The sequence below is a fragment of the Corapipo altera genome, unplaced genomic scaffold, assembly GCF_003945725.1.
Source record: "Corapipo altera isolate COAL_440 unplaced genomic scaffold, ASM394572v1 114, whole genome shotgun sequence".
Classification (NCBI taxonomy): Eukaryota; Metazoa; Chordata; class Aves; order Passeriformes; family Pipridae; genus Corapipo; species Corapipo altera.
In genome coordinates, this window is record NW_020885009.1 from 63,609 (window position 1) to 77,527 (window position 13,919).

Sequence of the window (13,919 nt, forward strand, 5' to 3'; positions counted from 1 at the left end):
GCTTAAACAAGTTTGAAAATAGGAGACTGATGTTCATCACTTGGCAAAAAAATAAATATATATATATATATAATAGGAGAGCACTGAGGGGGAAGTACATGTTGGTGCTTGTTTAATGAGGGTGGCTTGGCCAGCCTTATTCAGATATTCCCAAGCATTCCCTTTTAACAGAGTGTGAAAAATGTACTTTTCAGCTACTGGCCACAGAACTAAATCTGAAACTGGAGGCTGAGATGAATGATTAGAATAGGGCAGAGAAGGGCCTCACAGCTGCTGCTCACAGCTTTTGCAAGCAGGAGTATCTTGTCACTGAAATAATCTGCATGATGGGTCTTGTCCTGGGTCTATTTGTAAAAAATAGTAGAGTATTAGTCATGTGAGGGTTAGTTTTTAAACGCACTGGAATGCAATGTGTAGGATTAAATAATTTTTAATTAATAAAAGTCATAGGAGTTTAATATTTAATGCCAGCTGAGCCAGACTTGTGCTGTTTCTTGTGAGTGCAGTATGTTTAGTGTTGAAGTACAGAAAACTACATATATTTTTTCTTGCCCTAGTAAACTCACAGTTCAGTGTTGTTTACAATCTTGCTATAGCTTTTGCAGTAGCTCCTCAGTTCCCAAAATGGAGAGTCCCAGAAAAGTTGCTGGCCTTGTTAAAATTTCCCAGCATATCTTGTAGTTGTTTTCCAGTTTGGCATCTCTGAGGAGCATTGCAGGCTGTGAAATTCTGTGAAATCCCAGGAAATCTTGACCAACTTTGTGTGGAGAGGAAAAACTTAGTGAAGTCTCTCTGATATCATATTAAAGATGGAGACTGGTTTTGTCCCACACCTTGTCAAACTGGTAGTGCAAGATTCTTCCTCTTTAATGAAGTACAAGTGTATTCTCTTTTTGCCATGGTGGGTATGGGTGTGGGGAGGTTTCTTCACTGCCGTAGACTCCAGAAATGGAGATGCCTAAAGCTACAACTAAGAAGTTGTGCTGCTACTTACTTGTATTAGTTATTAATCCAAATAGACCAGGCTAGAACTGCAGGAATGTGGTAATTCCTTTTGGGAAACCCTTAGAATTCATAGATTCAGAGTGTCACTGAGAGACATTTGTTTTTCTAACACCCCCCGAGTATTGGAAACTTATTTCTTGGTAAATTAAGGTATTGTTCTGGAATATTGGTAGTTGGACTCCTACAGTATTGGGAAGGACCCAATTGCTGAGACTGTTATTGACCAGTCTCAACAGCTCCAGTTCCACACAAAGTATCCATACACATCCCAAGTTGAACAGCCTGTTTTTCCATGATGACTAAAGTTTTCCTGATGCATATTTTAGCTGATCTTGGGACATTTATCCAAGTCAAACAAGCTTGGTATGGTTCTGAATACTTTTGTGCCTTATCTGCTGTTCCAGGGGGTGTATTCCTGTACATCCCAGAGCAGCTAAGGTGGAACTCTGTGTAGCCACCGCAGTGAAGTGATTCTGGTCATGTGATGGAAGGTTTTCTTCTGCCATTGCATGTGAATAAATGCCAAGTTTCATGCAAGTCTGAAGTGCTTCTGTATTTCCCTGCTTGCTGGAAGACAGCTGTTACTTTACAACTGTTGTAATGGTTCAACTTTTGGACTTCCCTACTTTAGAGGATCCACGGTGTTGCCTGAGTAGGGGCAACATTTTATAAGTATTTTACAAACACAAGTGAAGAAAATAACTTGAAACCAGTATTTCCAGTTAGTGTTCAGTATGTTCATTTCTTGTTAATCTTCTGTGCATTCTGTTAACTTGGGGGGTTGAGTTCGCAACTCATTTGAGTATTTGGAGAAAGCCTTGGGGGAAAAAACCCCAGGTACTTTGGTAGAGTTTTTCACTGTTTGATTTGTTGCACATCTGTAGCTTTAAAAATGGTTTAAAAGGCTGTGGTAAAAATGGGTTGTATCTGCTCTGGGTTAACTGAAAATTACCCTGTGTGATCTACCATACTTTGAGCAAGCTGTGTTGATTTGCTAAGGCTGGCGAAAAGATTAACAAACTATCTGTAGAAATTATGGATTCTGGAATGTTTTGATGATCCCAAGGCTGACTGCTCTACAGAAGAGGCAACTTTTAAGAGGAGTAAATGGATGAAGTTTTCTGACTCGTTTAAACTGCATGTTCTCTTTCCTTAATTTCACAGACCTAGGAAGAAGTTGTACAATGCAGCTGTGGCTTAGTTTTGACTTCCAGCACATTACCAGCAAACATTCTTGTTTGCTAGCAAGTCCAGAGATCTAGACTTAGATTTAGAGTCTACAGTTTATGTATAACTTGTATTCACTGTGGAGGACAGAGATCTGGCTGATGGTGGAGCTTGGAAGACACTCGGAGAACGTCTTGTGTCCCTTGCAGTGCGAGTACAGTGTGGGATTGGGACTCCAGCAATGCACAAAAATCTGTTTTTGCATGAGGCTTTTCCCCTACTCTTGTGTACGTAACAGCACTGTTCTGCTGGGCTTAGAGCAAATGAAATGCTAGAGTTCAGGCAGCAATGGTTCTGCCAGCCTGGGTGGCATTAACTACAGGCTATAGTTAATGATTTGAGTGGAGGTGGCCCCTGTTTGCCTGTCTTTGACCTGTGCTTCGCTCTGTGTTACAGGGGTTTGCAGGCTCACTTTCCAGAATGTTCTGTTGAGTGCATAAAGTGTGAGCATTGATTAATGTGGTGGAAGGAGAACCTCTGATCCTTTGAGGAGTGAGAGGCTGGATCCAGCCATGTTTGGGTTCTGGTACTTTTACCCATCCACGTTCCAAATAGGACACGTCTCTCCAAAATGTGTTAGATCTGGGGAGCTACAGGAGGGAGAACATGGAATTGATGTGTTTCTACCTCCCTTTTCCTGTTGCTCTGGCATTCCTTTTGCAAAGCTGCCAAATACCACCTTTCTTCATGTAGTGCTTTGTAGTCCAGGCTCAGTGAACGCTCTGCATAAATTTAAGCAGGATGGTAACTGGAAACCCAGTCATTACCATGGAGACTTGGTCTTGCTGTAAGCTTTCCCATTTTGCTCCTGGGCATATGTTTGGTACCTGCTGGCTGTGAGTTTGGAGTTCTTTTTGGCTCTTTGCTTGTGAAAGACCAGGCTGTGGATTCTCCTTTCAGCTCCAAAGAGAACTGGGAACAAGGAGAGTTTCGTTCCAGAGCAATAACATTATGCAACTGTAAACACATTAAAACTTAATTGCCTGTTTAGGATTGAGCAATGTTAATGACCAAGCCTGGATGGGTCAATCCAGGAAGGAAACTTGAATATTGCACTAAAAGAGGGCTGGGATGGTCAGATGGGGCAGTCCAGGAGGAAAACTTGAATATTGTACTAAAAAAGAAGGCTAGGATGATCGGAAGTTCCTCAGGTTTAGTATTTAGTCAGCTGGCAGCAATATTCACTTGAGTGTTCTCATGCAGTTTTTGATAGAGGAAAAAAAAAGGTATGTTTTTGAAGTCAAGGAAAACACAGACTTCTGAGAGTTAACCAAAGGTGGTATTAAACATTTTAAATATCTCAATGCCACTAGTTGGGATGGGAGAGTTTTTTTAAGAGTAAACAAATCTGCACCTGGGTTTTGGTAGTTGTCTTTTGAGTTATAAAACATCTTATGCATACACAGAAATAGGAAAGGAGGTCAATACACTAATTATATGATGAACTCCAGTATATTCTCACTCAGCTCTAGTTGAAAAAACAACTACTTTAAGCATGAAAAGCCTTTCAGTGTTCTGAAATGCAAGAATTTGACATATCCATATTTTAATTATTCTCTTACACTTCCTTTTAAGTTGTTGGGGTTTTTGAGAACAAAATATAGACTTATTTCATAGAACTGTTTCTCTTACTGCTTGAAATAAGTTTTATGATTCCAGGTTAGTAAATCCAGGCTGCTTGATACTTACTGGAAATTAATTTCATGAGGTGAAAAGCAAAATATTTTTCTTTACACACTCCAGGCTGATTTTTCTCTTTCCCATTAGAACATGCCAGAGATATGGAAAGGTTGAAAGCAATCTGTTTTATTACGTGGAACAGACCGAGCATAATGTGTGTTGGTGGTTTGTTTTTTCTGGATTTGTTGCTGTTAAAGTGTGTGTGTGAGGGCTGGATTTAATGATGAAAACATATCAGTTCTTTTCAGTTTTAACTCTCAATACCCTTGAAGTATTTCATTGTTTTGATTCTTAGCCTAAAAAACCCAAAACAAAACTGGTTGAACCTAAATTTGCTTGTTAGGAACTTCCAGATATATTGGGGATCTTGGTCCCTATGTGCACCCTAAAACCCTTGAAGTGAAGTGACTGTGAAATACCCTGTTAAGCTTAAGTATTTAAATTTTCTTTGATTGTTTTCCCTAAGAGTGTATATTTGTCATTTCCATGCATGCATCATTTGGAATAATTGTGGCTTATATGTGGTGTAAACATCATGCTGGAAACTTATCACAGATCCCACTGGTTTCCATCCCTGATGTCCTGCACTTTCCCCACTTGCTCTTCTTGTGCTCCTTTCAACTGCTCAGCTTTGTGAGTGGGTTGTTTGATATTCAGGCTACAAAACAGAATGACAGTAAAACAAAATATTACTTGAAGATTAAAGAGATAAATTCCACTCATATATTTCTCTCAGAGATATTAGTGAAGATGCAACAGTTGCAACTTTGTTTCTGTTACCTGAAGTTACTACTTTAAAAGTAGTATTTTAACAGTGGTGTTTTACAGTACTTTAATAGTAGTATGTTCTTTGATGAACTGAAAATGTTTGGGGTTTTCTTTACATATCTTTCCATCCTTTATATGTTTTTTGGCCGTGTTGTTGCCTGTAATCTGTGATTCCTTATACACTCACAGGTGTTGCATTTCTTGTGGAATAAGGTTTTTTTCCTTGATCAAATTCCAAGAAAATTTACAGTTCATTGTCTGTAGAGGATCCCTAATACACAGCTTATGTTAACAGACTTCCAGGGGTTACCTGTGTTCCTTTCAGATTTTTCCCCCTAGGTTAAATATAGTCTTCCTGTCATCTAGCATTTATTGGTTTGCCATGTACTATCTGTGGAGCCTATAAATTATGTTCGTAATAACCATGAAGAAAACCTGTTCCCTGAAAGCTGTTAATGTTCCTGGACTGGGATCTTGGAAGTACCCAAGTGTCTGTCAGCTCAGACATCAGAAATGTGCAGGCTTTACAGCCAGGTACCCGTTGATCCAATTTTTGAAAGGATGTTTATATTGTAACCTCAAAAATATTAAAGGTTGGAGGTCAATTCTGAAGGTTGGTGGAGAAGTGTTCTTGCTTTAAAAAATCATGGAGTTTGTGAACAAAAAAAACCCCTGAAGATGTATTGCTGAACAGGAACAAATTTACTTGCTCAATGTAGCTTTTTGTTGAGAGTATTTATTTCTGGCAGCAAGAGATGTGTTTGGAATGATGCAGTTGGGTCAGAAATTGACTTTCTCCAGTAAACATTTCAGTTTAGTGTAGCATATGGGTGTTTGCCAGAATGTTCTGATCAACAGGGAATATTTCCCTGGAAAATTCAGTGCTCTCTCTTCTGTATGTGCTCTGAAAGTGCTTGTTGTGAGTGCCATTCTAGTCAACTTGTTATTTTGAGCAGAACTGATGATCTCAATCTTCTTAATTACTGAAAAATAATCAGCTTTTTGGATAAGTAGAAAGTTTCTCAGGATTTTTCCTTTTTCCTTTAATTCTTTCTGTACATTCATCTAATGCCGAAGAAGAAATTATGAAACAACTCAGAATTTTTGGAGATTATAAAGTTGCAGATAGTTTCTCTCCTGAGCTACTTGGGGAAATCACAAATTGTCTACCAGTGGAGGTAGGTATTAAAACTAGAAAAACATATCTTTTGGCTGTGTCAGCTGAAACTAAGGACATTCAAATGTTCTTTATTAGGCAGCTCACGGGACTCAAAGCAACTGTATTTTGTCAAAACACCCAGCAGTGGAAGTTATTGTGCAATGCCAGAAGTTCATGCCAATGTGTTTTTGCAGCAGCAATATAAATTCCTGGGTGCTCTGTTGTTTTGGGTCATCTGACAAGGGTGATGGTTCGTGTCAGAATTGATGTATCTGTGCTAGAGTTTATATTTGCACACAAGTATGCAGTAGGATAGAACTCTCTGTGCTACAGCCATTTGAGGAGTGAATAGACTTCCTTTCAAATACACAGCTGGTGAAGCTCACACAGAGTCCTGGAAAGTCTCACAGGTGAAGGTATAGGAAAAGTTTGGATGTCAAGGAACAGCTTGTAGTAGAGGCAATTTTTCTGTCAGCTCCAGTGAAGCCTGAAGTGGATTTTTCTTGATTTACTTGCACCCAGGACCCTTTTGTAACTGTGTGTATAAAAGTCCCAGTAGCTGGATTTACTTTTTATTTTTTCTCTTAAGTGTATTTCCAGGCCATTTTGAAATTAATAGGCCTTTCTTTCTTTTGTTTTTTAAAGAATGCAAATAAAATACTGCAGTGAAATATTTATGTGTGTAATTATGAAGTGTGGTAGAGAAGTCATTGTTTTAGCAGTTGAAAAAAGAAAATCAATTTAGACTTTTTGCAGTTATTTGCAGTTATTTTCTGATTAACCAGGAGACTATATTGAAACTTTCCTTCAATAAGCAGGTTTTTATTTAGGAAGAGGGATTATAGGGGTGGATTCTGCATCTGTGACGGTGGGATTACTGTCTTTACCACTTTTAAAAGCCTCATACATGACTAATTCCATAGGAGTTCACTGTAAGTATATAATGCGCAACAGACTTTTTGTCTCTTCAGTCACATGTGTATTTTAGAATAAAGTTTTCCCAATGAATCTTGGAAATGGCAGTGTCCTTGGCCTGTGTCTGGCTGTTTTAGCTGCAAGTTAGAATTTGCAGAGTGCAGTGTAATTGATGGATGTGGCCTTTTGTTTTTAAGCATGTGCCTCCTGCCACTTTGAATTTTGCTGCAAAACAGCTCCATCTGAAGCTTTCACTTGACATGCAGCTACTATCTGTTAAACAGTATATTTTGCAGAGTTTGAAAAAATTAGAGAAACAGTGTTTGTGCACATAGTGTGTCTCCGCTTAGGTGGCCATTTGTGGTGTTCACCTTGTCTTGATCATCACCAGTTCAGCTGTACCAATCCATTGTTTATTAAATAAGTCTCTTGTTTGTTAGATACATCACTTGTTTATTAGTGTTTTCCTTATTTTACAACAAAAAAGACTATTATTTACTAATATTTCAATGTTTTCTTATCTAAGTGCTTCTTAAGTGTTCACTGGCCATTGGAGTGACAGATGGATATCTATTTTCACATCCTAAGTTGTGTTGGTAACACATGAAGTTTTTTTCCCATTTCGTACAAGCTTTTTTCTACAACATGGACTTGTTCACATTCACACCTTTACTTTTCGCATTAATTCTAATTGCCAACATGGTTCAGATTACAACTTAAATTATGCCAGAGTAGGTAGGTAGATAAGGTTATGCTCTGTATTTGCTTCTAAATGTAGTGTATAGTTGTACCTTTTATTCTATTCAGGGTGTGCTCTGTGAGATGATAAAACATCTAAATGCCTTTTATATTGAATATTTTTAGTGAGTTTCTTGATAGAGAGCAGAAGTGATGTAGGAAGGAGTGGCTCTTTCAGATACTGCTATAATCATTTCCTGACAGAAACCCAAAACTGTAGAAAGGTACTCTTTAATGTTGACTGCTCTGTATTCACTGTAGTAGTAAACATGCAGTAACTGTTTGAGTTACCTCAGTTCCTGTTCCCTGATGACACTTCACTCTGCTATTTCACTTTGGTTGAGCTTTGTTTGGTGAGATCTTTATTGAATTTGAAGGGTGAACCTTGTGAGGGCTTTGAGCCCAAGGGCTTGGCTTTGAGAAAATTCTGATTCTAATCCTCTGAGATTTCCAGCAGGACCGTAGGGAAAGCACTGCTTCAGTTCTGTTTTGTGAGACTTGAAAGAAGGCATAAATAAAATTCCAGTATGTAGCTTTATTCTGGTAGATGGCAGCGTTATGCATTGTCTCTCACAATTACAGCCTGACTTGAAGTTTATCATGTTTTCTGATTTATTTATTTTACTGGGCTCTGTTTTATTGTGTCTCCCTCAGCAGTTGTTAAAAAACAAACAAACAAACAACAAATACACAAAAGAAACAGCTCTTTGAAACCTTAAAAAAATGCATTACAAACATGTTTTTCCCTTTGCTTCCCAGGGAAACCCCAACTCAGACAATTGCCTTGAGTGACAAATGAGTTTTCAAAAGTACTGGTCAAACATTTTTTGTCTTCACAGGTGTTTTTTTTGTCTTTACAGTTTTAAATGTTTGAACCTAAGCACGACTGTAAATTGTATTGACTTTAGTCATCTGAATGCTTCAAGAAATTGTCAGGTGTTCGCATGAATCCACTCTCACTGTATCCTGATATTTCTGTCTGGCTTATTCCAGGAATTTGCAGCACTTACAAAAGAGCTCAATGTATGCAGGGAGCAGCTGCTGGAAAGGGAAGAAGAAATCGCTGAACTGAAAGCAGAAAGAAATAATACCAGGGTTAGTTCCTTGTCTTCTCCAAGTTCACCATTGTTAAAGAATGGAGGAAAACACTAAATGTTGAATTTAAAAAGCTAGAAGTGTTTCTTTCCCCAGTATTTGCACATGAATCCCCGTGGAAGTGCAAATGTATGTTGATTAAGAAAGTTTGGAAGCTTATATGCACAGCTCCAAATGCTGCTATGCTGAATCAGGAAAAGCTTGTAAGACTGCACTGTGTCTGCCATTCAGCTTTCTGGTTGTGAAAGTTTTGCAATCACACAGCTCCTAGGATCAGAGGAGCAGAGTGAGTGGGTTGTAGGGATCGGTTTGAGCAGCTTACGCTGCTAATACAGGTCAAATGTTAAAAACAGGTCCTTACTCTTGATAACACGTTCTTTGTCTCTGAGATTTGAAGTTTAGAGCTCAAAACTTAATGTTCTAGGAGGCAAAGTTTTCTGCAGCTTTTCGGAACAGGAATAAACATTGTTCCTTTTTCTTGCTTTAGCTGTTACTGGAACATCTGGAGTGTCTTGTCTCCAGGCATGAGCGATCTCTGAGAATGACTGTGGTGAAGAGGCAAGCTCAGTCTCCAGCAGGAGTTTCTAGTGAAGTAGAAGTTCTCAAAGCACTAAAATCTTTATTTGAGCACCATAAAGCCCTTGATGAAAAGGTAATGAAATATTGTGCTTCATCCTGTCCCCTCTTTTGTGTGGGCCATTTTGTGCTAAAGCTGTAGAAATCTCTGAACTGTAACTACATCCAGTACCTGCTCTCCTAAATTAATGTGGAAATAAATCGAAGTGCTGTGGTTGATTCTAGTGTTTCATTAGCTCTGTTAATGTAAACTCAGCATGGTTCAGGGGCAATATATTTGCTGTAGGATTGCATACAGTTGCTTAGCTCTACAATATCAGAATTTAGTCTTTTGATTATGTAATATAAGGAAGAGAGAACAGGAAGAGAGGAATCTGCTTACACTGTGATATGAAGCTGAATTAAAGGAACCCCTCCCTTCAGCTGTGCCTGATATTGGCAGCAGGATATGCAAGTCCTAAAGTTCACTGTGAGTTTTGTTGCCAACTCACAGTTTACCTGACTTTTGTGACCCTTGGATATAAAATCTGGCAAATTACTTTAGGCAGAATTCTTCTTTTTAAGCAGAAATAAGCAAAAGCCTACACACTCTGTGCCTTGCAAAAGAACAAGGAAATTCTGGGCATGTTTAATTCTTACCTAAATATACAGGTCATCTTGAAATACTGTTTGCTTATGACAAAAAAGGAAAAACTAGATTTTTAAGATGCACATTATTTGGTTATTTTTTTGTGTTGTAATTAGTACTGACTGCAGATTAGGCAGGTGTAATGGAAATAGTGTCATTATCTGAAAGGGCATGGCAGTAAATGAAATTGATTTCTTTCTGGTTGGAATGATATCAAATAATTTGAAATTACCTTTTCAGGTAAGGGAGAGGTTACGAGTAGCACTTGAGAGATGTAGTTTATTGGAAGAAGAACTAGGTACTACACATAAAGAGGTAGGTTTCTGTCTTAAAAGTTAAGTCTTCATATGTGCATTGTGGGCAGTTTAGTCAATATTAATAAAATACATAGTAGTTTATTAAGTTTCACTTTCGCTTCTTGCTACTGGTTTTTTGCCAAATGGAACAACAATTAATTTTTAACTCGGTTGCTTTGAAAGAGCAGGAGGGGAAAAAAACAAACCTCAACCCTCTGATACCTCCTGCCCAAAAAAAAAAACCAACCCAACAAACCCCAAAAAACCCTCAAAGAAAACAAAATAAAAGAAAGGAAAGAGTTCACATGGCTTTAAAATAAGAATTTTTGGGTTGCAGTGGCCTAAGTTGGGTCCCTTTGCTGTTTTATTAATAAATACTTTGCAGTAGAATAAGTAATTGTTATTTTACTCCTTTGCTTTTTCAACTGTTCCTTATATTATTAGTGAGAAAAAAATTGACTTGAAACATGTGTGTGTAAACTTTTCTTTTAGTTAATGATTCTGAAAGAGCAAAATAATCAGAAGAAAACACTTCCAGACGGGATGCTGGATATAAATCATGAACAAGAAAATACACCAACTACAAATGGGAAGGTACAGCTATTTACTTGACATCTGACTTTTAATCATTACCTGTAACATTTTAATTTTAAACTATGATAAGATATTTTTGCATGATCATCTAATTAAAAAGTCTTAGCTACCACAATTTCAATTTTTGCAGTCTATCCAATAATAAAATTATCCTTGTGGAGAGGTGTTTACAGGTGAGTAACAGTTTGTTTTTCAGTCTTATTTGCAACATGCCAAATACAGTTGCTTTTTTTTCCTGTTTAATAGAGATCCTCTGATGGTTCTTTATGCCATGATGAAAACCTTGCTAAAGTGATTGAACTCCAAGACATTATAGATAAGCAAAACAAAGAGCAGACACAAATGAAAGAACGTCTCACTGCTCTGTCCAGCAAAGTGGCAGAGTTGGAAGAAGATCTTGACACAGCCAGAAAAGACTTGATAAAGTCTGAAGAAATGAATACAAAGTTACAGAGAGATGTACGAGAGGTGAGGAGGGGGCTGACAGAATTTGGGGAGTCCCAAATGCAACTGCTTTATCAAATTTTAGTCTTATTGGTGCTCAGTTGAACCTTTATGCTTTTGAATGTCTTTGTATTGATAGATGAGAAGAAAATAGTTCAGGGTATGATCTCTTTCTTTAATATAAAAGACCAGTTGCTTAAGACAATTTATCTTCATGCTAAATCTACGACTTAGATATTTCATTAATATATTGGAGATTTAACATTGCAGGCTTTACCATGTTCTTGAAAAGATACTTGATCTTGTCATAAAAGCTAAGCTTATTCATAAAGTTTAAATTTTTTAAAGATGTACATAGAGGAAGAATCACTTTAATTTCAGTGCTGTCATTGATAGTTCCTGATCAGTCACTAATCTCCGAGGTCCCATTTATTGCAGTGTACTGTAATTAAGTAGAAGTTAAATAGGGTGCTTAGTTAAGTCCAAGAACATTCTCTGACCATCCCCAGCACATCAAGATTTGCTGTGTTTGTACCATTGAAAAGGTAAGTAGCAGATCTGTGGCATAAGATAATAAAGATGAGTCTTTTTTAATCATTCACTGTTTTAAAAAAGTATTTGAACTTGTAAGCCTAAGTGAGACTCTTCTTTCTACTTCATTTTATACAGAGAAAAATAACAGAAATGTCAGATTTTTAAATTTTTATTTTTTCTAGGGTTTGCCCCCCAGTTTGATCACAAAATAATTCTCTCTCATATTCTGAATTCTGCTTTGTGTCTTGCACAGACTATGGCCCAAAAGGAAGACATGGAAGAGAGAATTACAACTCTTGAGAAACGCTACCTCGCTGCGCAACGTGAAGCTACATCTGTGCACGACCTCAATGATAAACTTGAAAATGAAATTGCCACTAAAGACTCCATGCACAGACAGGTTGGGATTGGAATTAAGATAAAGTGCATTTTGCTCGGCATAAAACTGATGGAAATAATTCATGTTCATGCTCTACTGAAGCACTTTGCTTTTAGGAAGATAAATGTCATTTGTAATGGGCTGTTGGTAGTGACTGTTTTTCAGTAATTGGAGTTGTACATTGCAGAGTTTTACCCTGGGAATGAAGATGACACAGTTTTACTGGGAAGGGGAAATGATTTAGAGAATTTCAGTGCACTTCATCATGGCTTTTGTCCCTATTAGTTGTGGATTTTTAAGTTGTTATATGTGTATCCAAACATCTTTAGCTTTGTGTGTAAGAATTACTCATTCTAAGCTGAAACCTTTTAAAACTTGTATAGTGTGTAGTGATTTTTACAGGCTATAATAGAAGTGAGTGTTGCTTTACTGGGAGTGGAAATTTGACATATGCTTGACAGGAAAGTCCAGCTTTATAAACCAGGAATGGTTGTTTAGCCAATCGCTTTCTAATTAGAGGCAGGCAACCTTTTGTCAACAAGAGAAGTTCCTTTTGGTATAATTCATAAAAGTAGTTGTACACACTTGAAAAAAAATTAAATTTTGCAGTAATATGCACAGTGTTTTTTAAAATATGGAGGAATTTGTCCCTTGTCTTAGCACAACCTTGATGTAGAAGATTCACAGCTTGTTCTTTGCTGCTTTGAAAATTAATTACCATTTTTAACCCTAAGCATTTTTGATTGTGATCCTGTGCAGAGTGAAGATAAGAACAGGCAATTGCAGGAACGGCTGGAACTGGCTGAGCAAAAGTTGCAACAGACCCTGAGAAAGGCTGAGACTTTGCCAGAGGTGGAAGCTGAGCTGGCCCAGAGAGTTGCAGCACTTACAAAGGTGAGGCCCCCTGGACAGTGTCCTCCAGACTCTGTTCTCCATTGGTCCCACTGCATGAAATCTGGTGTTAGTGTTGGCTTTGTTACATTCCGGTTTTCCCACAAATAATTCAGAAAATATTTATCCCTGTTCTCTCTACTTTTCCCGTTCACCTCTCTGAATACACTCTTCTTGATTTTTATTTTTATTTTAATTTTTTTTTTTTAAATCTCTGCTCTTTGGAACTTGAGCAGGTTTTCTGTTAATGATGTTACATTATGAAAATGTCTCTGAATTATTACTTTGGTACTCTTTATTAAAATTAATTCAATGTTAGGCATAAAATCCTTCTAAACATGAACTATTTCTGAAGGGGAAACCCAAAATCCTTTCACTGATAACCAAGTGAAGAGTATGGGGAGCAAGAGAAGTAATGATACTAATAAATATCAAGGTTTTTAGAGGGCTGCAAATGAGCTAATGAAGTGTGAAGAATTCTATTTGGTAACTGCAAGTGAGCCTTTTCAAGTGTGTGTGTGCATTTTCTTTGAAAGTCTTAGTTTCATTTCTTTCCCTGTTATCTTTCCTGTCCCTAACTGGCTCTGTAGTCTGACATTTTGTCTCCTGGGAGATCTGCTGCTAAAGATGCAAAAGTGTTGGAACTTACCACCAAGCTTAGGAAGGTAGAATTTGTATCTTAGTCCTTGTTTCTGCTTGCTGCTTTCTGCTTTGTCATGGGTACTAACACAGGGTCACATCCTCCAGACTAGTGAGGAAAAGCTGAAAATGCACTTAGTTTTTATTTTCTTTTTCTTTTTTAATTCTTGGGGATGTGAATGAACTTCTGCTCTTGCAAGCTCATTTGCAAAGAGCAGTGGATTCGTGGTGAGAGGTTTCCTCATTTTGCTACTCGCATATGAACCCTTGCAAGGCTTTTGGTGACAGAAAAGCATCTGTTTTGTATTTTGTGTTACCATAAATGGCGGTTGTGCAAAGCATGTTAGAAAT

General features: G+C 37.6%; 1 protein-coding gene across 13 annotated transcripts in view; it reads left to right on the forward strand.

The window, feature by feature from the left end:
- Positions 1–13,919, forward strand: part of PPFIA1 (PTPRF interacting protein alpha 1) — a 53,916-nt gene that overhangs the window by 11,994 nt on the left and 28,003 nt on the right. For 8 of the 13 annotated variants that reach the window (XM_027667382.1, XM_027667383.1, XM_027667377.1 and 5 more), the window contains 8 exons: positions 8,486–8,587; positions 9,075–9,239; positions 10,032–10,106; positions 10,580–10,681; positions 10,928–11,149; positions 11,913–12,059; positions 12,798–12,932; positions 13,520–13,594. In XM_027667382.1, the coding sequence (XP_027523183.1) occupies positions 8,486–8,587; positions 9,075–9,239; positions 10,032–10,106; positions 10,580–10,681; positions 10,928–11,149; positions 11,913–12,059; positions 12,798–12,932; positions 13,520–13,594 (1,023 nt within the window). The remainder of the gene's footprint in view (positions 1–8,485; positions 8,588–9,074; positions 9,240–10,031; positions 10,107–10,579; positions 10,682–10,927; positions 11,150–11,912; positions 12,060–12,797; positions 12,933–13,519; positions 13,595–13,919) is intronic. The other 5 variants (XM_027667390.1, XM_027667387.1, XM_027667388.1 and 2 more) reach the window with 1 other exon arrangement.